This window comes from Halichoerus grypus, chromosome 13 (assembly GCF_964656455.1).
Source record: "Halichoerus grypus chromosome 13, mHalGry1.hap1.1, whole genome shotgun sequence".
In the NCBI taxonomy this organism is placed as follows: Eukaryota; Metazoa; Chordata; class Mammalia; order Carnivora; family Phocidae; genus Halichoerus; species Halichoerus grypus.
The window spans coordinates 27187290-27214420 of NC_135724.1; the positions used below are offsets into that span (position 1 = coordinate 27187290).

General features: G+C 41.0%; 1 protein-coding gene across 5 annotated transcripts; it reads right to left on the minus strand.

Annotated features, from left to right (window-relative positions):
* Window positions 1-647: 647 nt before the first annotated feature.
* On the minus strand, window positions 648-26003 carry HAUS1 (HAUS augmin like complex subunit 1). Of its 5 annotated transcripts, none has more exons than XM_036107583.2 (10): window positions 25920-26003; window positions 24989-25163; window positions 19713-19848; window positions 18329-18463; window positions 16627-16750; window positions 15733-15798; window positions 14465-14536; window positions 14178-14225; window positions 12328-12388; window positions 648-2667 (listed from the first exon to the last, which is right to left on the minus strand). In XM_036107583.2, exons 1-9 carry the CDS (start codon window positions 25947-25949, stop codon window positions 12338-12340), a joined length of 837 nt encoding a protein of 278 aa, XP_035963476.1. In that variant the 5' UTR covers window positions 25950-26003; the 3' UTR covers window positions 648-2667; window positions 12328-12337. The 5 variants fall into 5 exon arrangements, with proteins under 5 accessions (XP_035963476.1, XP_077916500.1, XP_035963477.1 ...); XM_078060374.1 differs by lacking the exon at window positions 648-2667 and adding an exon at window positions 3220-5133; XM_036107584.2 differs by lacking the exon at window positions 648-2667 and adding an exon at window positions 10267-10800.
* Between the last annotated feature and the right edge of the window lie 1128 nt (window positions 26004-27131).

The window sequence follows — 27131 nt, forward strand, 5'->3', positions numbered from 1 at the left end:
TTTATGTTCCAAAGCTGGCCTCAAGGATATCTTCTATCCCACGTGCTTTTCTTAGAATGTAATACTGACAGTCCAACCACTGGGTGGGGAGTCTGTGTTTCTCCCTTGCCCTTGGTCTTTTGCAAATCTGCTTGGATAGATATAGTACGGTTAAGTGATGCTTTGTGATTTTTAAGGTTAGATCATAACAATGCAATACACTTCTGCCTTGCTCTGTTGAGATGTTCACTCTTAAAAGCCAGCTACCAGGTTGGGAAGGAGCCCAAACTAGCCATCATGGAGAGATCGCTTAGAGAGGTCATGTGTAAATGTGTCGGCCAGAGCCCGACTGAGACCAGCAAACTCTCAGCCATGTTGATTGAAGACATCAATGATCCCACCCCGCAGCTAGCGAATCATCCCTAGCCTTTAAATCTTCCCAACTTGGACACCACATAGTAAGGAGCAAGGGTAAGTCATGCCCACTGTGCCCTGTCCAGATTCCCCATCTACAGAATCCATGGTTGTTTTATGTCAGGGTGGGGGTAGTTTGTTACATAGCAATAATGACTAAAACACTAACTGTTACCACCATCACCACTTTGGTATTAATATGAGAGTACCTCCTAGAAAAAAAAGAGAAGAATCAAAGTTGATAAGGAGGAAGTTAATTTATCATTATTTGCTGTGAAATAATTACATAACTGGAAACCAAGAAAACCAACTGAAAAAGTATTAGAACAATAAGATAATTCAGTAAGGGGCTGGGTTCAAAACGAAATTTATTTCCATGTTTTACTTGCATTAATGACCAATGAAAGTTATAACTCCCATTGTCAAGATTTCTGTAACACTGGAATCAATTCTCTTTTAGAGAGACCATCAGGGGAGAATACACACTGGTGGCCAGTTTAGCAAATAAAAATACAAGATGCCCAGTTAAGTTAAAGTTTCAGATAAATAGCAAAGAAAGCCCCTGCCATACCTGGCTTCACACATTTTTTCTGAGAAATCCATTTTATTCCAAACAGATATTGTTGCTCAGAGAGCAAGCTTAGACACCTTCCCTCTGGAATTTCTTCCTTGGGCAATGACTTTATTAGATGCACCAAGTGCTTAGAGCTTTTCCCACATTTGCATCTACCTGGTGTTGAACCGAAGGAGTGTGTTGGTACTTCTGTCCCATGTGAATAAATAAAAGGAGAGAAGAAAGATGAATTACGATGTTTGCATTTTAAAAAAAAATTAGGGGCACCTGGGTGGCTCAGTCGTTAAGCGTCTGCCTTCAGCTCAGGTCATGATCCCAGAGTCCTGGGATCGAGCCCCGCATCAGGCTCCCTGCTCCGCGGGAAGCCTGCTTCTCCCTCTCCCGCTCCCCCTGCTTGTGTTCCCTCTCTCGCTATGTCTCTCTGTGTCAAATAAATAAAACATTTTATTTATTTATTTATTTATTTTTTTAAGTAAGCTGTACACCCAAGATGGGGCTTGAGCTCACAACCCCAAGATCAAGAGTTGCATTGCTCTACGATGCTCTAGGCCAGGCGCCCCTACAATGTTTGCACTTCGTATGTCCACAGTGTTGCAGAGGTCTGTAAGCCAGTTATAAACATAGGTCTGATGATACCTGGTTTGTGAGATATTTGCTTCCTATAAAAGGATGTGAACTGAAGTATAAATTTCAGACCAGATGGGGTGGTATAGAGAAATCTACATTAAAGTGTAAAAGTGGGCCTAAGTGGGTGGATTAATCCTTTTGCGGAGAACAACTGGAAAGCCGAGAAAAATGGAAAAGGAAAATTCTGTTTGAAGGCATCGGAGAGCTGCCCAGGCAACCAGCACTCAAGGAGCCAAGATTCCAGAGAGAAGGGAAATTCTAAGAACTGAGTGTTTTAGGGGCCAAGAGCAGGCCCCCCACCAAGATGGGCCATTTTGGCATGAAAATTATTGAGTTAAAAAACAATCAAAATCCAGCAAATTCAGGAAAAGCTCTTTACCTCCCCCACAACTGCCTAAAAGAATTCATAGAGGACCTGCTCCAGGAAAAGAGCTGTCACCATAACTATGTTATGATATGAACTAGTTATGGTGGACAGGGAGGAACGTAGCAAGTCCTGTTTGATCAAACTCCTCTCCATGTGCCATTATTGTTTTCTAGTGGCCCAGCAAACATTTATTTACCAAACATGTACTTTTTTTCATCGTCCTGTAAATTGCATTCCTTCCCTTTGAAGTCCCAGACCCTTACCCCTTTTCCTTGGTTCAAACTGACATATATACCCCATTTTTCCTGTCTTTGGAATTTCCATGTCTGTGTGGGTTCCACGTATGCAGGAAAATTTTACTTTCTCCCGTTAATCTGTCTCATATCAATTTGATTCTTAGTCTGGCTGATTCTTCCTTTCCCAAAGGGGACAGGAAGTTCTTGCTACCTGATCCCTTTGAGAAATGTGCTGAATCATTAATGGCATGGGACAGAAATGCCGAAAAGCTGGGCAGTAATACAACAGAAGTGTCTCCCAAGGTTCTCTTTTTTGCCGCATCTACTGTGAGAGTGAGGACTGTTCTCTGCAGACTGTTGACATTCCAGAATATGTTGACATCACTCTGAAGGGATGCACTGTTATTGTGAAGGGCCCCAGAGGAACCCTGTGGAGGACTTCCAAACGCATCGATGTAGATCTCAGTCTCCTTGGAAGGAAAAAGAAGAGGCTCCGAGTTGACAAATGGCAGAGAAATAGAAAGGAACTGGCTACCATTCACACTATGTGTAGTCACGTACAGAACATGATCAAGGGTGTTACACTGGGCTTCTGTTATAAGATGTGGTCTGCGTATGCTCACTTCTCATCAATGTTGTTATTCCAGAGAATGGTTCTCTTATTGAAATCCAAAATTTCTTGGGTGAAAAATACACATGGGGTTCAGATAAGGCCTAGCATCGCTTGCTCAATATCTTGAGCCCAGAAAGGGGAGTTAATTCTTGAAAGGAAATGACATTGAACTTGTACCAAATTCAGCTGCTTTGATTCAGTAAGCCACAACAGTTAAAAACAAGGATACCAGAAAATGTTTGGATGGGATCTATGTTTCTGAGAAAGGAACACAGTTCAGCAGGCTGATGAACAAGAGCTAAGTTGCCCAGCTACAGAAACAGCAAGATGCCAGATGATTCCTCTGACTTATTTGTGATATTTTAAAGATACAATAAAAGCTGTGTCTTGATTTGGGGTGGGGGGGAGGGGGAGGAAATGCCTAACAGCAGCAGATTAACAAGAAGAAGATTAGTAATCTGGAAGATAGGTTGGTACAAATATCCAGACTCAAGAGAGAAAAAAGACAGAAAAAATTGAAAGAAAAAAAGGATGGAAAATACAGAAAAGAGTGTAAGAAGCATATGAGATACAGTGAGAAAGGCTAATGTGTGGGGAATTGGGAATACCAGAAAGGAAAGAGAGAATAAAGCAGAAGCAGTATTTGAAGACATAGTGGCTGAATTTTCTCAAATAGATGAAAACTATCAAGCCACTAATACAAGAAGTTCTATGAAACTTAAGAGAAGTTTAAAGAAAAACACACCTAGAATATCATGGGGTTGCTGAAAACCGAAGAGAAAATCTTAAAAGCAGCCACTGAAAAAATACACATTACTTTCAAATGAACAATGTGAAGATGAACAGGTGACTTCTTGGCAGAAATGATGTGTGGATAGACTCTTGTGGTGGCCCCTGTGATTCTTGCCGCCTGGTGTTCGTGACCTGTGTGACCCACTCTTGAGGACGGACAGGGCCTGTGTCTTCCTTATAATCAAGGGAATAAGGCAAAGGTGATGAGAAGTACATGATTACGTGAATACCTGAATGATGAGATTACACGATTATGCTATATAAGATCATGGTAGGGCGCCTGGGTAGCTCAGTCGGTTGAGCGACCAGCTGCTGATTTCGGCTCAGGTCATGATCTTGTGTGGTGGAACTGAGCCCCGCGTTGGGCTCCTTGCTTGGTAGGGAGTCTGCTTGAGATTCTCTCTCCCTCTGCCCCTTCCTGTGTGCACACATGTGCACACGCTTTCCCTCTCTCTCTCATATTAACAAATAAATCGTATTTATTTACTTATTTTTAAAGATTTTTTTTTATTTATTTGACAGAGAGAGACACAGCGAGAGAGGGAACACAAGCAGGGGGAGTGGGAGAGGGAGAAGCAGGCTTCCCGCGGAGCAGGGAGCCCGATGCGGGGCTCGATCCCAGGACCCTGGGATCACGACCTGAGCCGAAGGCAGATGCTTAACGACTGAGCCACCCAGGCGCCCCTAGTTTCTTTTTTAAAAAACATTTATTTATTTTAGAGAGAGAGTGAGAGAGAAGGGTGGAGGGGCAGAGGGAGAGGGAGAGAGAATCCAAGCAAACTCCGTGCTGAGTATGGAGCCTGACACGGGGCTTGATCTCACGACCCTGAGATCATGACCTAAGTGGAAACCAAGTGTCGAACGCTTAACAGACTGTGCCACCCAGGCACCCCCAAAATGGTATTAATTTCTGACTTCGTATTAGGTTTTAGTTACTGTATATTTTCTCAGTCACTGATACTAATTTTACAATGTCAATGTAAGGCTATGTAAGGAAAATTGAAGCTCACTTCAGTTTAGTTAAAAGCAGGTGATACAGAGCAAAGATCCTTGGGCTGGGAAATAAGCGATCTGGGTTCTAATCCCAACTTGGTCAGTGACTGGGTGTGACATCTGGGCAGTTATTTTATTTCTTTGGGCCTCAGTTTCCTGGTCTATAAGACTAAAATTTGGACTGGACAATTCGTTCCAGTCTGATATTCTGTGAATTTATAAACTGCCTCTCTGAGACTGAGGGGAAATTCTTATTATCTCTGAGGCCCCACAACCTAACACACAGTATTTAATAAAGCTTGTTGCTAAATAAGTGAATGAATGGAATAAGTGATAAGGGAGGGAGGGCAGCTATTATATCCTTCGGACACCTGAGAGTTTACACGACGTCCTCAAGGTCACATGGCTAGGACGCGCAAGAACGAGGTGTCGTGCTCAGTGTCTGAACATGCTGCAGAAAATCTGGATCCTGAAGAGGCAGAGAGAGCAATTCTTTTTCCCAACACGGCGGAGGCAGGCTGTCAGCCCAAGACCACTGCTGCAGAATTTAAAGAAAACTGTAAATGTGAGAGCTGGGAGCTGTGAGATAAACCTAAAAATATATTATCTGTACAACGTGAGAGGAAGCTAAGGTCAGAAGGACATGCGTGCATCATGATACTAAATATAGCTGGCAGAGTGGCCTCTTTGGGTGGTGTCTCATCAAAGCCAGGACATGTAGGCACAGGGTCCTAGCCAGGCTGTGGTGCGCCATCTGTCACGTGCTCCCGTGATCAATCACAAGAAAAAGATCCCCTGGCAACCAGACAGGCTCCAAGGACATCCACACACGCAATCCTCAGTCCACTCCTAAAATAGCTTCAGACACATTTTGATGAGGAACATCTTTTCATTCATGCTACACTTCTTACCCGTATCGAGCTTCACAAGCCTCCCAAGCAGCAGAAGCTGTAATAGCTAATCCCACTCTGCTGGAAACTCGAGCCCCTACCTAGGTCACAACTTCTTAATTTAGTATAGGCAAAGGCAAATCTCTTGGGAATACTGCCCTTCCCACAGGGCAGAACATGGGGCAAAGCACAGTGACTCTTCAGGGCTTGGACCTCAATATGCATAGTCCCTAGGTTTGTGCCATCCTGGCTGGACTAGCTCATTTGGAGGGGAAAAGTTTCATAGACCTAGAAATGGGGGTGTAATGAAACAGTAAAGGCAAAATGGTCAAAACCAGGTATCAAAAGCTGGCTTCAGACAGAGATAACAACACACAATGTATGGCCCTGGATTGGAAAAACAATTGTTAGGAAGCCTGTTTTTTTTTTTAATAAACCTTTTATCTGGGCTCCTGGGTGGCTCAGTCGTTAAGCGTCTGCCTTCGGCTCAGGTCATGATCCCAGGTCCTGGGATCGAGCCCCACATCGGGCTCCCTGCTCAGCGGGAAGCCTGCTTCTCCCTCTCTCACTCCCCCTGCTTGTGTTCCCTCTCTCGCTGTGTCTCTCTCTGTCAAATAAATTACTAAATAAAATCTTTAAAAAAAAAAATAAACCTTTTATCCACCCGAGCATCCTACATTTTTTTTAAAGATTTTATTTAGTAATTTATTTGACAGAGAGAGACACAGCGAGAGAGGGAACACAAGCAGGGGCAGTGGGAGAGGGAGAAGCAGGCTTCCCGCGGAGCAAGGAGCCTGATGCCGGGCTTGATCCCAGGACGCTGGGATCCCAGGACGCTGACCTGAGCCGAAGGCAGACACTTAATGACTGAGACACCCAGGCGCCCCTAAAGATTTTATTTTTAAATAATCTCTATACCCAATGTGGGGCTTGAACTTAAACCCCGAGATCAAGAGTCACATACTCCATGAACTGAGCCAGCCGCATGCCCCTGAGCATCCCACATTTTTAAAAATTGAAGCATAGGGCGCCTGGGTGGCTCAGATGGTTGAGCGTCTGCCTTCGGCTCAGGTCATGATCCCAGGGTCCTGGGATCGAGTCCCGCATCAGGCTCCCTGCTGGGTGGGGAGCCTGCTTCTCCCTCTGCCTCTGCCTCTCTCTCTCTCTCTCTGACTCTCATGAATAAATAAATAAAACATTTAAAAAAAAATAAAATTGAAGCATAATTAACATATAGTGTTCTATTAATTTCAGGTGTACAATCATTATGTAATGATTCAACAATTCTATACGTTACTCAGTACTCACCACGGTAAGTGCAGTCAGTCATCATTTGTCACCAAACAACATTTTTACAATCTTATTGACTATATTCCCTACGCTGCACTTTTCACCTCTGTGACTTATTTATTCTGTAACTGGAAGTTTGTATCTCTTACTCTCCTTTATCTATTTCACCCATCCCCCCACCCATGAAGCACATTATTCAGACAATTAGAGAAATTTGAGTAGGGACTATATATCAGATAGTAATATTTTATCAATGTTAAATTTCCTGAATTTGACCATTTTACTATGATTATTTAAGAATGTCTCTGTACTTATGAGATCAATGCAGAAGTATTTTGGGGTAAAGCAGTGGTTCTCTATAGATAGACATGCAGTCCAGGGGCCAGAATTAGAGACAAAAAAAACAGAGGCTCCTTCTCATACACTGCTCTCCAAACCCTTCCATATGGGCATATTTGATCTTTCCAGAAAATATGCAGGTTAGAGACCTAGAAATGGAATTAGAACAAAAGGTTTAATTCTGGGCTGCTTTGGATATTTGCTTGCCCACACCTCACATCCCCTTCCAGGGATGGATGCTCACGTCACTAACTTCATCTGCAAATAGAAACAGCTTTACTTTTTTAATCTGCATACCTTCCCTTCAACAGCTTTATTTACCATACAATTCACACATTGCAAGTATGTAATTTGGGGCGCCAGGATGGCTCAGTTGGTGTCCTACTCTTGAATATCAGCTCAGGTCTTGATCACAGGGTCGTGAGTTCAAGCCCCGCACTGAACGCCCCCACACTAGGCGTGGAGCCCACTTAAAAAAAAAAAAGTATATAATTCAATGGTTTTCGATATATTCACAGACACATGCAACCATGACCTCAAGAGGAACTCTGTACCCTTTAGCTATCACCCCATATCTCTCACCCTCTCAGCCCTAAGGAGCATCAATTTGCTTTCTGTCTCTGTTTCTGGACATTTCATGTGAATCGAATCTCATAACATATGGTCTTTATGACTGGCTTCTTTCACTTAGCATAATGATTTCAGGGTTCATCCATGGTGTAGCATGTATCAGTAGTTCATTCCTTTTTATGGATGAATAATACTCCATTGCAGGGATACACCCTATTTTGTTTGTCCACTCATCAGATGGTGGGCATCTGGGTTCTTAGGAATAATCCTAATGTAAACATTCACATACAAGTTTTTGTGTGGACCTGTGTTTCCATTTCTCTTGGGTATATACCTAGGAGTTGAACTGCTGGGTCATATAGTAACTTTACATTTAATTATTTGAGACCTTGCCAAACTGTTTTTCAAAACAACTGTACCATTTTATTCCTACCATTAGTGTATGAGGGTTCCAATTTGTCCACATCCTCACCAACACTTGTTACTATGTCTTTTCTATTCTAGCCATCTTAGTATGAGGTAGCACCTCATGGTGCTTTTGATTTTCATTTCCCTGATAACTAATGATGTCAAGCATCTTTTCATGTTCTTATGTGGGCATTTGTACATCTTCGCTGGAGAAATGTCTATTCAAATCCCTTACTCATTTCTTAATTGGATTGTTTGCCTTTTATTAAGTTGTAAGAATTTTTACAGATTCTGGATATAAGTCCCTTATCAGATATGTGATTTGCAAGTATTTCCCCCCATTCTGCGGATTGTCTATTCATTTTTTTTTTTTTTAAAGAAGATTTTATTTATTTGACAGAGAGAGACACAGCGAGAGAGGGAACACAAGCAGGGGGAGTGGGAGAAGGAGAAGCAGGCCTCCCGCCGAGCAGGGAGCCCGACGCAGGGCGGGGCTCAATCCCAGGACTCTGGGATCATGACACGAGCCAAAGGCAGACGCTCAATGACTGAGCCACCCAGGCGCCCCTATTCACTTTTTTTTTTTAAGACTTTATTTTTAAATAATCTCTACACCCAACGTGGGGCTTGAACTTACAACCGGGAGATCAAGGGTGCACGCTCCTCCCAATGAGCCAGCTGGACGCCCCTATTCACTTTTTTAATGGTGTCTTTTGAAACACAAAAGTTTTTAATTTTCATGAAGTCCAGTTTATCTATCTCCATGCAGTAAGCTGGGGCAGTCAGAGGGCTCACCTTGTTTTTTTCTCTTCTCTTATGAATTAATGTCCTGTGCTGCTGCTGCTTTTTTTTTTTTTTAAGATTTTATTTATTTATTTGACAGAGAGAGAGTGAGAGAGCACAACCAGGGGGAGCAGCACAGGGAGAGGGAGAAGCAGACTCCCTGCTAGGCAGGGAGCCCGATGTGGGGCTCCATCCCAGAACCCTGGGATCATGACCTGAGCTGAAGGCAGGCGCTTAACCAAGCCACCCAGGCACCCCTGTCCTGTGCTTCTTTGTTATTCAGTGTCTGAAGACTATAGTTTCCTATTTTTTTTTTAAGATTTTTTTTTTTTTTTAATTCATCTGAGAGAAAGAAAGAGACAGAGAGAGCACAGGCAGGGGGAGAGGCAGAGGGAAAGGGAGAAGCAGACTCCCTGCTGAGCAGGGAGCCCGATGTGGAACTCGATCGCAGGACCTGGAGATCATGACCTGAGCTGAAGGCAGGCTTAAGCTTAACCATCTGAGCCACCCAGGAGTCCCTATAGTTTCCTATTTTTTGCTTGTTTTTCTGTGTAAAGCAAGACAATCAATCTGATCACTCTTCTCCATCAGAGCAAAAAGCAGAAATCCAAGTTTTGATATATAGTTCTCATTATTGTTCAGTTCTAAATATTTTCTAATTCATATTATTATTTATCGGTTATTTAGAATATATTTCTTAAATTCCAAACATACAACTTTTTAGTTATTTATTTTTATCTAATTGCCTTGTGATGAGAGAATATGCTGTATATGATTTCAGAGCTGTCGCAGTGGTTGAGATTTCTTTTCCTGCCCACCATTTGGACAAACTTTTTTTCCCTAGGTAAGCTCCATGCCCAGTGTGGGGCTTGAACTCATGACCCTGAGATCAGGAGTCACATGCTCTACTGACTGAGTCAACCAGGCACCCCTGGACAATTTTTGTAAATGCTCTGGATGCACCTAAAAAGAACATGTATCTAGTGGCAGTTGGGTATAGGATTCTTTATATGTCCATTGGATCAAGTTTGTTGATTGTGTTGTTTCAATATTCCGTAGCCTTGGTAATTTTTTTCTGCCTATTCTATCAATTACTAAGAGAAGTATGTAATGTATCATACTTGTGGATCCATTTATCCTTACTTTTAAGATATTTCTCTCATGTATGGCATATACTTAGAGGTTTTCTTGAAAACCTATTTTTTTGATCTTGATCTTTTAACTAAAACATTTTCTCACTTACATTTAATATAATTACTGTTTTATAAAATTCTGCTGGTACCAAGTTTCTTCGGTTCTTACAGTGTATATCTTTTGCTCTCCTTTTACTTTGAACACTATGTCACAAGCTACTTTTATCAATTAGCTAACAACCAGTCCAAAACTTAAAATAAGCTTCAAACAATCATTTTTATTATTTCTCATGATATTATGTGTTGATTTTGTGGCCTGGGCCAGCTTGGTTGATCTCTGCAGCTGCTGGGGGCGTGGCCAGGGCTGGATAGTCTAAGAAGGCCTCCTTCACACCGTTGGCAGTTGGCAGCCTGTCTGGTCTTGGGTGGGGGCAAGGCTCAGCTGGAATTACTTGTTTCTGCTCCGTGTAGTTTCTCATCCTCAACAGTCCAAGTTTCTTTACATAGTGGTTTCAGAATTCCGGAGCCATAAGATAGGGCAAGCTCTGAGGCACAGTTGTTAATCCTCTGCTTTTGTTACATTTGCTCTTATCTCGTTGGCCAAAACAAATCATAAGGCCAAGTCAGAAAGAAGAGGTGGAGATTCGTCTCTTGACGGGACAAATGGCAAATTCACAATATAAAGGATGAGTGCACAGGGGCAAGAGGAATTACTGTGGTCATTTCCACAATCAATCTACCAAGCTGCCTTACCAAGAACACTGGAATTAAGTCAAAAGACAAATGACAAACCTGAAAAAATATTTACAGTGCAAATCACAAAAGATTAATTTAGCTAATACACAAGGAGCTTCTATAAATTGTTAAGCTAAAGACCAAATTGCAATGCCTAAATGGCTAAATGATATGGACAATTTCCAAAAAAGGAAATACAAATGTCTCTCATATTTTGTATCTCCATATATTTGTGGGAAAGGAGAGGGAAATTTTTTTTTTTAAAGATTTTTTATTTTATTATTTATTTGACACAGAGAGAGAGACAGCGAGAGGGGGAACACAAGCAGGGGGAGTAGGAGAGGGAGAAGCAGGTTTCCCGCCAAGCAGGGAGCCCGATGTGGGGTTCGATCCCAGGACCATGGGATCATGACCTGAGCCGAAGGCAGACGCCTAACGACTGAGCCACCCAGGCGTCCCAGGAGAGGGAAATTTTTTTTTTTTTAAAGATTTTATTTATTTATTTGACAGAGAGAGACACAGCGAGAGAGGGAACACAAGCAGGGGGAGTGGGAGAGGGAGAAACAGGCTTCCCGCTGAGCAGGGAGCCCGATGCAGGGCTCGATCCCAGGACCCTGGGACAATGACCTGAGCTGAAGGCAGACGCTTAACAACTGAGCCACCCAGGCGCCCCAGGAGAGGGAAATTTTTAAGGTCATTTAGATAATCTTTAAAAAACTGATGGCAAACAAAACAAAACTGATTGCTTCTTTTTTTTTTTTAACTGATTGCTTCCTAATCACATGGTGCAAAATTCTTAAAAGTACAAAAAGGAACATAGTGAAAAATTTCTTTCTTTTTCCCTACACCACATTTGTGAAGTCCTTTGATTTTACTTATTAAAGATTTTACCACACAGGAATATTTAATATTTCCAAATTTTCAAATATTTCTATCATTTCATTTATGGCTCCTGGATTTGGGATGCGTGTTACTGACTGACTGTACGATTATTTAAGAGTCAAAACATTAAAGCTTCTTCATGGTTCCTCTCACTCTTTTTTTTTTTTTTTAACATTTAAATCTTTGATCTTTGGGATTATCCTGACATAAGGTGTAAAGTAAGGATCTAGCACCATGTGTTGAATTATCCATCTCTCCACTACTGATTTAAAAGGTCATCTCTTTCATAAACTAAATTCCTGCATATATTAACATTTGGAAGTAGGCAGGTGAGCTGATCAGAAGGAACGACAGCAGAGCCCTGGAGGGAGGAGTAGGAGAAACATAACCAAGTTGCAGAACTCTTCTCTTCACTTAGCTGACCTCATAAGTGACTGCATGACAAATGTCATAATGTTCACCAAAGAGACCCAGTGAGGGACACTTAACTGCCAGCAACATAGAGAACTGACAATGCTTTTTAATATGAAAACTATGTATTTGGGCACAGAAATGCAATATATAACCAGAAACCACTGTTTATCAACAGTGACATTACTATCTCATCTAAGAACACAGGAGTTAAGTTATTAAGGAAGGCCAAGAGAAAACAATTCTTTCAAGTCCTACTCAATGTACTCTGTTAGGGAAGATGAAGCTTACTTGACTCTGGTCACAGTTCCATCATGTCCACTTTCTTTGTAAGTTCAGCTTCAATGGTATCCTAAAGGAAGAAAGAAATACCATAAATTCTATAAACAAGGACATAAAACAGGTGGTCTAACTTCTAGTGTTATTTAAAGTAAGGGAAGCAAAAAAGAAAAACATTAAAACAGAATTTCAGGGATGTTTGGGTGGTGCAGTCAGTTACGCGTCTGACTCGATTTTGGCTCAGGTCATGATCTCAGGCTTGTGGGATCGAGCCCCACAACGAGTTCCATGATCAGCGTGGAGTCTGTTTAAGACTCTCTCTCCCTCTCCCTCGGCCCCTCTCCCAACTGGTGTGCTCTCTCTCTAAAATAAATAAGTAAATCTTAAAAAAAAGAAATTAAACAAATACCATTATAAATATTAAATATGCTTTTAGATATTTCTTGCTTTTATATCTCCCCCTTCTCCACACCCCAAAAGTTTTCAGACTCCTGATTCTAATAAACATCTCAAGGGGGAAAAAACCCTTTAGAGAGATGAGTCGCTGTATCAGGGTAAAGATACATGAACCCATTTTTCCGACATCTACTGTTTGAGCAAAGTACTTCTGCAACTTCTCTCACGTCACCTCTTTCCCACTCTTATTGCCACTTTCTCATTACTTCTCCCCTGGTCAAAATAGGCCAATCAGTTTCTGCAATTTTCTTTCTTCCTCCTCCAATCCACCCTATACACTGATTCCAGAATAATCTTTCTTTCTTTTTTCCAGAATAATCTTTCTAAAGAACTGTCCTAATCAAAAAGCATAGCTTTGGGGTGCCTGGCTGGCTCAGTCGTTAAGTGTCTGCCTTCGGCTCAGGTCATGATCCCAGGGTCCTGGGATTGAGCCCCGCATTGGGCTCCCTGCTCAGGGGGAAGCCTGCTTCTCCCTCTCCCACTCCCCCTGCTTGTGTTCCCTCTCTCACTGTCTCTCTCTCTGTCAAATAAATAAATAAAAAATCTTAAAAAAAAAAAGCATAGCTTTGATCACATTTCTTTTTAGCTTAGAAAATAAAGAAACACACAGCAATGTTCAGTGGTCCCCTAGAGCCTCCAGGTTCAACCCTCTTTATATTTAAGATCCTTTATATCATAAACCAATTGATCTTCTTTAGCCCTATCATCCATTGTATACTCCTAAGCATCTGGACTACATCACTTGCCAAAGCTTAGACAAGTCCTCCATTTTTTTAGCTCTTATACCTTTGTTAATTCTTTTGCCTAGAATATTCTATGTCTCTTGACCCCCCTTTTCCAGCCAGGAAAATCTATGCAAAAATTTAAAAGAGATAAAAAATCACTATGTATTTGTTATGGAAAGAAATATATGGGGCGCCTGGGTGGCTCAGTTGTTAAGCATCTGCCTTCAGCTCAGGTCATGATCCCAGGGTCCTGGGATCGAGCCCCGCATCGGGCTCCCTGCTCCGCGGGAAGCCTGCTTCTCCCTCCCCCACTCCCCTTGCTGTGTTCCTGCTCTCGCTGTGTCTCTCTCTGTCAAATAAATAAAAAAACCTTAAAAAAATATATATATATATACACAAAAAAGTATTTAAAAAATACATGGTGGAGTGCGTGGCTGGCTCAGCTGGGAGGGCATGTGACTCTTCTTGATCTCGGGGTCATGAGTTCAAGCCCCACATTGGGTGTAGAGCTGACTCAAAAAAACAAAAAAAATTTTTTAAAAAATGCATGACACATAGCAACTTTGGGACTGTGGTTTGCCTCTGAGTAGGAAGGAAAGAAGAAGGATAAAGGGAGCTTTATCAGCAGTTTTTTTCTTTCTTTTTAAAAAATCAGAAGAAAAAAAAAATGGAACTACTTACTAATTCCCGCTTTGCTTCTTCAATTTTCACCTGAGCAAGGGACGGGTTCTTTTAAAGAAAAATAAAACAAGAAGAGGTTATATTGCATCACCCAGGACTCAAGGAGAAAAAGTGCAACAGTCTTTTTCAAAAGGCAAAAACCTTACAGAAGTGTATCCAGTGAACATACAATACTGAAATTTAGCAGACTTTAAATCCTTAAACATGGACCTAGTATTCTCATGATCATTTAGTACCCTTGGGGAAAGTTGGAGATGACTTTTTTTTAAATTCATAAAAATAATTACCGGCATTAAATCTAAATAGGACTCCAATTTTTTCTTCAAAGGTATAGTCTGTCGTTTTAGTTCTGCCAATTTCTGGGGGTGGAAAAAACACAGGAGTCACAGAGTGATAGAGATATTCATAATGCAACTAAACACTGTTCATTTCTGAAATAAAACATAATAAAGCATTAACATTAAGATATTTTAAATAATGTATCAAATTGTATCAATAGGTCAAATGAGGTTCAAAGATATATGAATAACAAACTTATTTCCAATGGAAATAATCCTTATAAGATGCTTACAAAAGGAAAGTTATACTCCCATTTATTAAGAATAGGATTTAAGTGGGGCATCTGGCTGGCTCGGTCCATGGAACATGTGACTCTTAATCTCAGGGTTGTAAATTCAAGTCCTACATGGGATGTAGAGATTACTTAAAAAATAAAATCTTTTTAAAAAGAGAATAGGGGCGCCGGGTGGCTCAAATGGTTAAGCGTACGACTCTTAGTTTTGGCTCAGGTCATGATCTCAGGGTCCTGGGATCAAGCCCCGCACCAGACTCCACACTTAGTGCACTCTGCTTGTCCTTCCTCCTCTGCCTCCCTCTCTGTTCCTGTCCCCCGCTCATGCTCTCTCTCCCTCAAATAAATAAATAAAATCTTTAAAAAAAGAAAGAGAAGAGGATCTTCTCTCTTAGAAGAATGCTGTCTAAGAGTACAGAATAATGTGATGAAGAGGAATCAGAATGTAAGGAAACAATTAGGATCTCAAATATGTATTGATGAATTGTCAACTTTAGATTCCAAAAATCAAAGTGTAAAAAATTTTAAGAATAAAATAATAAATAATAATAAAATAAACAAAACCCCCTCTTTCTCCCTCTTCCCACCAAAATAAATGAGACACTTATACAACCTAAAAACCTAGAATTGCATCCTATAGGAGTTTTCAGACTGCATTTTTACTGTAAGTGGAAAGAGAAGAAGAGGACCTAGATGGTTAGCACATAATCCCTCAATAAATTTATTTTATAAACAAATCAATAACATATAACCAACTCTAGCAAAGAGTTTCTAGCATATAGTAATAAATAAAGGAAACCAAACAAACGTGAGGATAGTTAAAGCTAACCAAGTAATAAAGGTATAAATACTGGTGAACATAAAGTACAGAGGTAAAGAAAAACAGGTCAATAGTGAACAAAGCTCTATACAAAGAAACAAATGAAAAAGTAGATTGTGCACTAAGATTTTAAAGAAAGCTAAATTGGGTTAAACTGAGCTCACCTCTGAAAGTGCTACTAGGGACTGATGAGAAAGAGAAGCATCCATGCCTCTGGCTGAAAGTTGCTCCTATAATTCCAAAAAACAGAGTTTGGTTAAAAACAGTATTTTGAAAGTGACTACCATTTCATATTTTCATCATATAATACAGTAATGAGAAGCTATAAATCACAGATGAAAAACTATACATGCATCTAAGCAGTTTTTTTTTTTAAGATTTTATTTATTTGACAGAGAGACACAGCGAGAGAGGGAACACAAGCAGGGGGAGTGGGAGAGGGAGAAGCAGGCTTCCCGTGGAGCAGGGAGCCCGATGCGGGGCTTGATCCCAGGGCCTGGGATCATGACCTGAGCCAAAGGCAGATGCTTAATGACTGAGCCACCCAGACGCCCCAGCATCTAAGCACTTTTATGCAGCACGTGGATCATTTCAAACAGTCACAGATCTGCCACAAGATGGGTGCACTGCTAAGAGTCTGGGCTTCGGGGCCTGGCTGCCTGCGTTGGAATCTGGATCCACTGCTAAGCAGCTACATGACTTTGGGCAAGTTACCTATCTTCTCCATAGTTCCCTTATCTGTAAAAAGGTAGGAATAATACTGTCTAGTTGTAAGGATGAAGGTCAACAAGAAATCTGAAAAGAATTAAATAGGGGCACCTGGGTGGCTCAGTCGGTTAAGCATCTGCCTTCAGCTCAGGTCACGATCCTGGAGTCCCGGGATCGAGCCCCCCGCCCTCCGCCGCCCCCCTCGGGCTCCCCGCTCAGCAGGGAGTCTGCTTCTCCCTCTGACCCTCCCCACCCCCATGTTCTCTCTCTCTCTCTCAAATGAATAAATAAAATATTTTTAAAAAATTAAAAAAAAAAAGAACTAAATACATTCAGTCCTTCGTACAAACCTCTGCAGTTCTGATTCCAAATCTGAACTCCTCCGACTTTGCTTTCAGGAAGTCCATGTTCTGAAGACGATTGTCAACTTTGGCCCTTTCTGTAGTCAGATGCAACTCGGCCTTCTTCAGATCCCTTTAAAAAAGTAAAATTGAAAACATTTTCTTCTCCTTGGTGGAATTATTATAAAGAAGAAACTCCACTACTTTTGGGATTCAACTCTGGATTAGCCAAAAGTTGGTAATATACTTGCTGGATTTTCTACCACATATTTTATATCCCAGACTAGCTACCATGTATTCTTCCAGGTCATCTTCCTCTCCATGTTGCCACCTGGAATTTTTCTCAAGGAATACTAAATAATTTTAAGATTAATCTATGCCAATTATTCTTGGAGAAAGTAAACCTGCTGCTTAAAGAACTGATTTAATACATCCAAGCCTAGCGGGGCGCCTGGATGGCTCAGTCCTTAAGCGTCTGCCTTCAGCTCAGGTCATGATCCCAGGGTCCTGGGATCGAGCCCTGCATCGGGCTCCCTGCTCAGTGGGAAGCCTGCTTCTCCCTCTCCCACTCCTCCTGCTTGTGTTCCCTCTCTCGCTGTGTCTCTCTCTGTCAAATAAATAAATAAAATCTTTAAAAAATATATATATATATCCAAGCCTCCATGAATTATGGAGGTCCCAAAGTCCTCTTTCCTAAATGTGACATGATAGAGTGCCTTGCATATACATACTCAATATTTGTTAAGTAAATTTACATATCATCAAATTAGTTGTGCATATCCATGTTCTTGATCTACAGCATCTAATCTCTGGGGCAACTGGGACCTAAAGAAGGTCCAGAGAATCAAGAGGAATACCAGAGCTCTAGGGGGCCTGGGTGGCTCAGTCGATTAAGTGACTCTTGATTTCGGCTCGGGTCATGATCTCAGGGCCCTGAGATCTAGCCCTGCGTCAGGCTCTGTGCTCAGCAGGGAGTCTGCTTGAGATTCTCTCCCTATAACCCTCCCCGCCCTCCAGCCCCCGCTTTCACGCATACATACACACACGTTCTCTCTCTCTCTTTCTAAAATAAATAAATAAATCTTAAAAAAAAAAAAAAGAGGGATATCAGAGCTCTAATAAGAACGGGCAACAAAATATGATATGACTTTAAGTTGCACCATAACTTTTAAGTAAAAAAACAATTCACATAAAATTTTCAAAATTATAAAACCTAGGCTATTTGTAAAAGAGGAAAAAAAGGTAAAAATTATATGAAGTAAAAGGTGAAAGTCTGTACCCAACCAACCCCTATCTACATCCAAGTCATGTTTTACTTAGAAAACCATTTATGGGGCGCCTGGGTGGCTCAGTTGGTTAAGCGACTGCCTTCGGCTCAGGTCATGATCCTGGAGTCCCGGGATCGAGTCCCGCATCGGGCTCCCTGCTCGGCAGGGAGTCTGCTTCTCCCTCTGACCTTCCCCCCTCTCATGTGCTCTCTCTCTCACTCTCTCAAATAAATGAATAAATAAAATCTTTAAAAAAAAATAAATAAATAAATAAAAGTTTAAAAAAAAAAAAAAAAAAAAAAAAAAAAAAAAAAAAAAGAAAACCATTTATGGACCCCAGTTCCTAATGTGTTGTTTTAAATCATACCTACTGCCAAAACTAAATCTGACGATGTTCTGTCTTTATAATAAACATTGTCACCACTTCCAACTCGGGTACTTACTCTCGTAGACATTTTTCTAACACTAAAGTTGCAGTTAGGTTTTTTTCAAGTTTTGCCAATTCAAGCTTGATTTCTTCATTTTTGGATTTGGTACGGAAAAGATCAGAGGTCAAATCATTCACTGCAGGGATAAAACTAAAAAAAGAATCTGGTCATATAAATGGACATTAAGGACAATAATGACAATTATTCCTCATTGCTAACAATGACTACATCTCTATGTGGGTTTTTCTATCATCACGCTGTTTCATACCTCCATGCATTTTTTTCTCTATGCATTTTTTTATATGCTGTTCCCATTGCCTGAATAGCCCTTCTTCAGGCAAATTTCCTTTTGTCTTTCAAAACTCAAATAAGATTTACTCCCATTCTGGAACTCACTACTCCTTTCTCTGTGCTACCTGGCTAAAGCTGGTACATTCTTTTATTGCCACAGATGCCAAACTATGCTATAGTTTTATATACCCATCTCCCTTATATGACCATGAGCAGAGACTGCCCTTGCTGACAGCTATTATCCTATTCATCTGTGCTTCCCCAGTACCTGCGTGTGTGTGTGTATACACACCTATTTATATCTGTCCATCTATCTATATGCATATATATATATGTATGTGTACGTATATGTATATAGCTATGGTTATAGGCCTAGCATATTAACTGGCATTTGGTGTCTGCTGAGTTGCTTCAGGTTTAGATTTCTGCTGCAATATAGCCTTATGTTCTTATACCTAAAACACTACTCTCTGAGCATACATATTAATTCCAAGTCCTTATATGGGCAATTAAGTAGAATAGTTATACGGTTCTCTAATTATAAGTTACAGTGGTAGTCCTAGCTAAGACATGGCCACCAGTGGTAATCATATGGACTTTGGTGTCAGACTGGGTTGGAATCCCAATTCTGCCATTTACCAGCTTGGAGAAGTTATTTAACACACCTCTCCTGAGCTTCAGTTTCCTCTTAGGGTTGTTGGAAAGAATAATATTATTATATAGGTGGGATGCCTGTCACCCTACTTACTTAACCTACTGTACCCAGAAAGGGGGGACATGACCAAAATTCACTATGCTCAATCAGATATAATTTAGCCTACCGCTTTTCTTTGTTTATAGGGAGCAATGTAAGTGATACCTAATCTCTTTCCAAATATACATGAGTACCAACCTTCACAAACCTAATCTTGGAAGAAGAAAATTTAAACAACACCAAGTTTATCTGAATTAATTACACATACTCACTGGCAATGATAAGGAGGAGTTAAGTAAATTTTGCATTTATTGTTAATTTCCTATATAGAATTACCCAGAGAAACAAAAAGTCCTTAGGTCAAGACATTAAAGTATATATGATTACAGAAATTAAAATTGTCATGAGAATTACCTAGCTAGTGAGGTATCCTTCGTTTCAAGGGCCATTGCACTGTCAACCAAAGCATTCAGGTACCTAGAACCAGTGCTTGACAGATTGGCAGGGGAAAAATTCACACTCTCCATGAGAAGGCTCTGAAGATGCTTGGCTGAAAAGATGTAAGAGTTCTATGGTGACTAAGATGTTTACTTTATTTTAATTTTTAATAGCTTTATTGAAATCTTATTACAATCCACCCACCTAAAGTATACAATTTGATGGTTTTTAGTATATTCACAGAGTTGTGCACCCACCAATACGATCAATTTTAGAACACTTTCATCACCCCCCCAAAAAACCCCATATTTCTTAGTCATCATATTCTAATTCCCCAACCCATGAAGCCCTAGCAACCATTAACCTACATTCTGTCTTTACTCATTTCATATTTGGATATATACACAGGAGTAGAACTGCTAGTCATATAGTAACTATGTTTAACCGTTTGAGGAATTACCAGACTGTTTTCCAAAGCAACCGTATGATTTTAAAATCCCACCAGAAATGTACAAGGAGGGGCGCCTGGGTGGCTCAGTCGTTAAGTGTCTGCCTTCGGCTCAGGTCATGGTCCTAGGGTCCTGGGATCGAGCCCTGCGTCAGGCTCCCTGCTCAACGGGAAGCCTGATTCTCCCTCTCCCACTCCCCCTGCTTGTGTTCCTTCTCTCTCTGTGTCTTTATCTGTCAAATAAATAAATAAAATCTTAAAAAAAAAAAAAAGAAATGTACAAGGATTTCAATTTCTCCTTATCTTCACCAACAGTTATTATGATCATTATTATTTTTGCATAGTGGTCACTCACAGAACTTAGTAATGATCAATAAAATGATAATCCAAGATCCGAATATTTTTCTTTTTGATTGTAGCCCTCCTTGTAGGTGTGAAGTGGAATTGTGGTTTTCATTTGCATTTCCCTGATGTCTAATAATGCTGGCTTAATGGCCATTTTTATATCTGCTTGGGAGAAATGTATATTCACACTCCTTACCCATTTTATTTTATTTTATTTTAAAGATTTTATTTATTTGACAGAGAGAGACACAGCAAGAAAGGGAACACAAGCAGGGGGAGTGGGAGAGGAAGAAGCAGGCTTCCTGCAGAGCGGGGAGCCTGATGCGGGGCTTGATCCCAGGACCCTGGGATCATGACCTGAGCCGAAGGCGGACGCTTAACGACTGAGCCACCCAGGTGCCCCTCCTTACCCATTTTAAATTGGGTTATTTATCTTTTTATTATTGAGTTGTAAGAGTTCTTTATATGTTATCGATATAAGTCCCTTATCAGATATGATTTGCAAATGTTTGTCTTTGCATTTACTTAATGGTATTCCTTGAGAACAAAAGTTTTTAATTTTGATGATGTCCAATTTATTTAATTTTTCTTTTGCTGATTGTGTTTAGGGGAATCATAGCTAAGAAACCATTGCCAAATTCAAGATCTTGAAGACATACACTGATGTTGTCTTCTGAGTTTTAGGTTCAGCTCTTACGTTTAGGTTTTTAATTCATTTTGAATTAATTCTTGCATATGGTATGAAGCAGGGTCCAACTTCATTCTTGTACACGTGGATATCCAGTTATCCCAGCACTAGTCATTGAAAAGGCTATTTTTTCCTCCACTGAATTGTCTTGTTACCCTTGTCAAAAATCAGTAGACCAGGAGTTAAGACTTCTAGCCTAACAGTGCAAGGAAATCTGCATACCAGCCCCCTCAGTGAAACAGGCAAACATTGTAAAAAACAAAACAAGAAACCCAACCATGTAAAAACAACAACAACGAAAACCAGAACCAAAACACAATGATTTAAAGCCTCTGAAAATGGTCCTAAGGACAAACAGCAAATAAAGAAACATCTATTCTAGAAAATCTATGAAAATTCAGTGAAGAAGGTGAAAGTTTGTGGTATTTAAACCAAGACCACCCTCTCCTCCCTCCCAGTTCAGTGAGGTGGAGACTCCAATCCAGACTGTTGTAGTTAAGAACACAGGGATCTCCATGCCCCCTGCTCCCAGCTGGAGGGCTTTCTGTCCAGGAGGAATTGGACTTCAATGTTTCTCATCCCGCCACCAGCTCTCTGTTGCTGAGACTAAGCCCTAGGTGGATGTGGCTGAGAGGTGTGGGCTCTCTTCCTCCACCCAGCCACTGTTTTTGGAATGGAAGCTCTACCTTGCACGAGCTTCTACCCTACCCCAAGGGCCCTTGTACCAGGCTCATGAGGTAGTGATTCCATACCAGGAAAGGCAAGCCGAGAGGACCTAAGGCTGCTGAACTCCCCTGTCCACCAAGCACTCAGCATCTACACTGGCAGTGCCACTCAGAGAAAAGTTTGCTATTGTCTCTACCTCCAACTCCAGACCCCTGGTTCAGAGATTTGGGGCAGAGGAAGAAGCAAGCCATAGAAAAGATAATTCCCAGTATCTTCCCAAGGGAGCTGAATTCATTTGCAACAGAGCCTGGAGAAGTCCAAGCCTAGAGAGACTCTCAAGAACTGTGGAAGTTATAGTAAAAAGCAATTGGGAGTAGAGTCAAGACACGGGTTAAACTGTAGGCTAGTTAGTTTGCATGGGAGGAGCAGAAAATAAGACATGTAAGAGGAGTCATCCTTAGGTCACAACAAATATCAAACATTGCCCTCCGAAACTATACCTTTAAGGGTGCCAGAATTTGATTGGATTAGCTTGCAGCTTATGTCCCACAGCATTGTTGGAAACAATAATCAGCCGTCAATTAGCAGAATTGCACAGTTGGATGTGGTCCATGAAAGAGAGTCCTACCAAGACCCCTGATATCCCACAGTGACTGTGGGGATACTTAAGTACATGCCTCCCTGAGGAGCAACATCACAGACTTAACACCATCAGGGGTAAATAGGCTTCATTAAAAACAATCAGTCGGGGGGCGCCTGGGTGGTTCAGTTGGTTAAGCGGCTGCCTTGGGCTCGGGTCATGATCCCAGGGTCCTGGGATCAAGCCCAGCATCGTCGGATTCCCTGCTCAGCGGGGAGCCTGCTTCTTCCTCTCCCTCTGCCTGCCTCTCTGCCTACTTGTGCTCTCTCTCTCTGTCAAATAAACAAAATCTTTAAAAAAAAAAAAAAGTCAGTCATTAAACAAATAAGAAAACAACGACAACAAGTTTTGGGGGGCTGGGGTGTTGGGAGACTTATACTCCGAGTTGCTACAATACATTATCTAAAATGTCCTGTTTCCACAAAAAATACATAGGAATGCAAAACAAGAAAGCATGACCCACGGTAAAAAGCAAGCAACAGAAACTGCCTGTCAGAATGACCAGATGTTGGATTTATCAGAAAAGACTTCAAAACAGCCATGCGAACAAGTTCACAGTACCAAAGGAAACCATGATGAAAGAAGTAACAAAAGGTATAGGACAATGTTACATCAAATAGAGAATATCAAAAGAAATAGAAATTGCTAAAAAAAAAAATTAAATGAAAATTCTAGAGTTGAAGAGTACAATAACTAAAATGAGAAGTTGACTAAAGAAAATGAACAGAGGCACCTGGGTGGCTCAGTTGTTAAGTGTCTGCCTACGGCTCAGGTCATGATCCCAGGGTCCTGGGATCGAGCCCCACATCGGGCTCCTTGCTCGGCGGGAAGCCTGCTTCTCCCTCTCCCACTCCCCCTGCTTGTGTTCCTGCTCTCCCTATCTCTCTCTTTGTCAAATAAATAAATAAAATCTTTTTTAAAAAATGAACAATGGATTTGAAGTAGCAGAATAAATAATAGGTGAACTTGAAATTAAAGCAATAGAGATTATGGAAGCTGAAGAACAGAGAGGAAAAAAGTAAAAAAAAAAAAAAAAAAGAGAGAGCCTCAGAAAAATGAGAAACACCATTAGGCACACCAACGTATGCACAATGGGAGTCCAGAAGAAGCAGAAAAAAACAGTCAGAAATAATGAAATAATGCCTGAGAATTTACCATATTTATTGAAAAACAATAATTTACACATCTAAGGATTACCTCAACAAAAAACTCAATAACTCAACATACCCAAGCAGAATAAATGCAAAGAGATCCACGAACACACATATCAAAGTAAAAATGTTGAAGAAAAAGATAGGGAGACAATCTTGAGAACAGCAAAAGAAAAAGGATTTGTTATTTACAAGAAAACCCCAATAAGATTAATAGTTGACTTCTCAGCAGAAACAATGGAGGCCAGAAAGCAATGGGATAACATATTCAAAGTGTTCAAGAGAAAAACTATCAATGAAGAATTCTACATTTAGCAAAACTATCTTTCAAAAATGAATGCAAAATAAAGACTCCCAGATAGACAAAAACAGAGAATTTGTTAACAGTCCTGACTTAGAAGAAATTCTAAAGGAAGTTCTGTGGGCTAAAAGCAAGTGACCCCAAACAATAATTTGAATGCACACACACAAAAAAACAATGAATATCAGAAAAGGTAGCTATAGAATTATAAAGAGCATACGTGCATATTTTTTCTCCTGATTTAAAAAGCAATTGCATAAAATAATATAATATTATCTACGTATCATAGAAATATAATATATATGCTGAAAGCAGTGAACCAAAACAAAAAGTCAATTTTGCTGTATGTTAATTTTTAAAAGAAAATTGGAAAAGGCCCATATATAGTAGAATTACAATATAAACTGTACTACATTCAAAACATTGCATGTAACACACGCCACACACATAATTAAATACAGGGCAATTGTAAGTCTCACTTTCTTCCTCTTTTGTATATTCCAACCCATAGAAAGTTTCTGTCAATTCTTTCGTGTGTAGTTTGTATTATAAAAACAACAGGTATCTTGAATGCACTTTTTCAAGACACATGTGCACAGCAGAAAATTCTAATGCGATCCCATGAATACATAGTGATAACGTGATTTGTTCAAGTCTTGCAGTTCATGGCTGCCACCTCAGATGTCCTGATGGCTCGTTAAACTAAAGCATGGAGACCGGAAACAGACCAGAAAGATATGTAAGTGAAAAACCAAAGGCTTTTATGTCAGGTTAAGTTTAGACACATGTTTTAGGGATTACTATATAGTATCAGAGTACCAATAAAATTTACATTATAATGAAATTTATGGCTTATTAAGTTGCTATAATAACGGAGTGGGAGGCAAATCTGGATGAAATAAGAAGCAAAACTAACAAGCAGTCTACACTAAATTAATTTTGTATTCTTTGGTGTTATAAAATGTAGTTACCTCAAGTTATTAGCTCATTCAAAATTCTGTAATTAATCTCACCTTCTGATTCATATTCACTTGCTTTCTGTTTCAAGTCCTCTATTACCAAGTAGACATCCCTGTCCCGAACCCTGTTGCGTTCTGAAAGGTGATGTAAAATCTCCGTGGTCCGAGCATTCACCTCATATTGCGGAATGGGGTGATCTCCAAATATTTTTTTCAACCACGCAGCAACCTAACCATTAAAAGAAAAGCAAGTATTATAAGCCTTGTTTATTGTAATAGCATGAAGCAAATATGAGAAAGAACTGATTAGAAGCAAACAAAATGTTCTCTAGAAATATTCTGGCAACCTACTTCCCATTATAATTTGTCTTTACGGAGACAGATACCCGATGTCAGGAAACAAGTGAGCAAGCCCAATGAGCAAAATCAGAAGACAATCCAACCTTCCCTAAAGCCACAAAGCGGTATAGGCTAATAATTTGCATCACTCGAATGATTTTAAGCTCAGTATGAAGGTGCCAAAGCATATTTATACCTGCAAAGTCTGAAAAAAAGTTGCCCTCAACACACCAAAAGCCCCCCTGTACCCAGAGGCACCTAGAGTAGGGATGCAGGATGAGGAAGGTCAGGTGTGAAAATCCTACTAGGAAGCAGCAGTGAACGGTGAGGCTTGGCTGGAAAGTGGCTTTGGATTCGGAAGTCCCACTCCAGTCGGCTGAGAGTTATCTCGTACCAAGAGGCTCCTCAACCGCTCTCCAAGCCTGAGTCCAAGCAACGAGAGCCCCGGGAAGGAAGGGAAACGCCCTTTCCCGGGGGTCTAAGCAGAGTGTGGCTCGCAGGTCGTGAAGGCGGGACCAAAGATGGACCAGCAGAGTAGGAGTAGGAAAAAAGTAAACATGGTGTGCCCAGACGATCCGCGGACGGGGGGAGTGTGTCAAAGATGCCGTCTCCAGGAGGCCACAAATCCCCGATCCCGCCCCATCACCTGCGCCTCTTTCTCTTCCTGTGCTTCCATAGCCGCCGCTCCCGCCACTTCTCGAGAAGCTCCTCGCGGGAGAAGTTCACAGCTAGCTCTGAAGGCCCCGCCTACACACCGTTGGTTCCGCCCCCTTCTGGGCCCGGGATTCCTGGGAGTTGTAGTTTTTACTAGGATAGGGGGCCTCTGAGTCCTTGGGCAAGGCTGGTCCAAAACTCCAGCACCACGAGCTTGCCGCTTCGCGGCTCTCTCTGCTCTCGGTGGTATCATTTCCTAGAGGAGAAGAACAGCCGTCTAGAACCAGGCTGTTTTTTTCTTTCTTATATTTTTATTTCTGACTTGAATCACTTGTCTTAAAAAAATACTTGAAACTTGTTTTTTGGATAGCAGATATTTGTTTCTTCCACAAGGAGTGCATTGACTTAAAATTTTTATTTTTACCCTAGCAATATGAGCTGCAGCAGTCTTATCCTTTAGTTTCCACTATCAAAGAGCTACATGTGCTGGAGATTGTTTTAAAATAGTTGACAGTTGGGGCGCCTGGCTAGCTCAAACAGAAGAGTGGGACTTTTGATCTGGGTTGTGAGTTCAAGTCCCTCTTGGGGTGTAGAGATTACTTAAATAAATAAAACTTAAAGAAAAAAAAAAACAGGGGCGCCTGGGTGGCTCAGTCGTTAAGCGTCCCCCTTCGGCTCAGGTCATGATCCCAGGGTCCTGGGATCGAGCCCCGCATCAGGCTCCCCGCTCTGCAGGAAGCCTGCTTCTCCTTCTCCCACTCCCCCTGCTTGTGTTCCCTCTCTCGCTGTGTCTCTCTCTGTCAAATAAATAAGTAAAATCTTTAAAAAAGAAGAAAGAAAAAACAGTTGACAGCATCCAACTGCTGGCCCTGTCACTGCCACTCAGCCATTCTTCGTTCATTTCTTGCCTTCCCTAAAGTTCTCCCTCCATCACTGTATTTAACACTAGGAGAGGTTCTCTTTAGTTACACAGACAGCAATGTGTGGTTTTCTATGTTTTCCTATTTTAGTTTCATTCTAACAAGTACCCTGTAAAAATAGATGAACATATTATTCTACGTCTTTTCACGTTAAAAACCACACACACACACAGAGTAAGTGACTTGACCAAGATTAGGTAGTAGAGCTAGAGTCTGACCATAATGTTCTGGCTCTGATTGTTTTATATTTGAAAGCTAGTTGGACCACACTGCTGCCTGCAGCC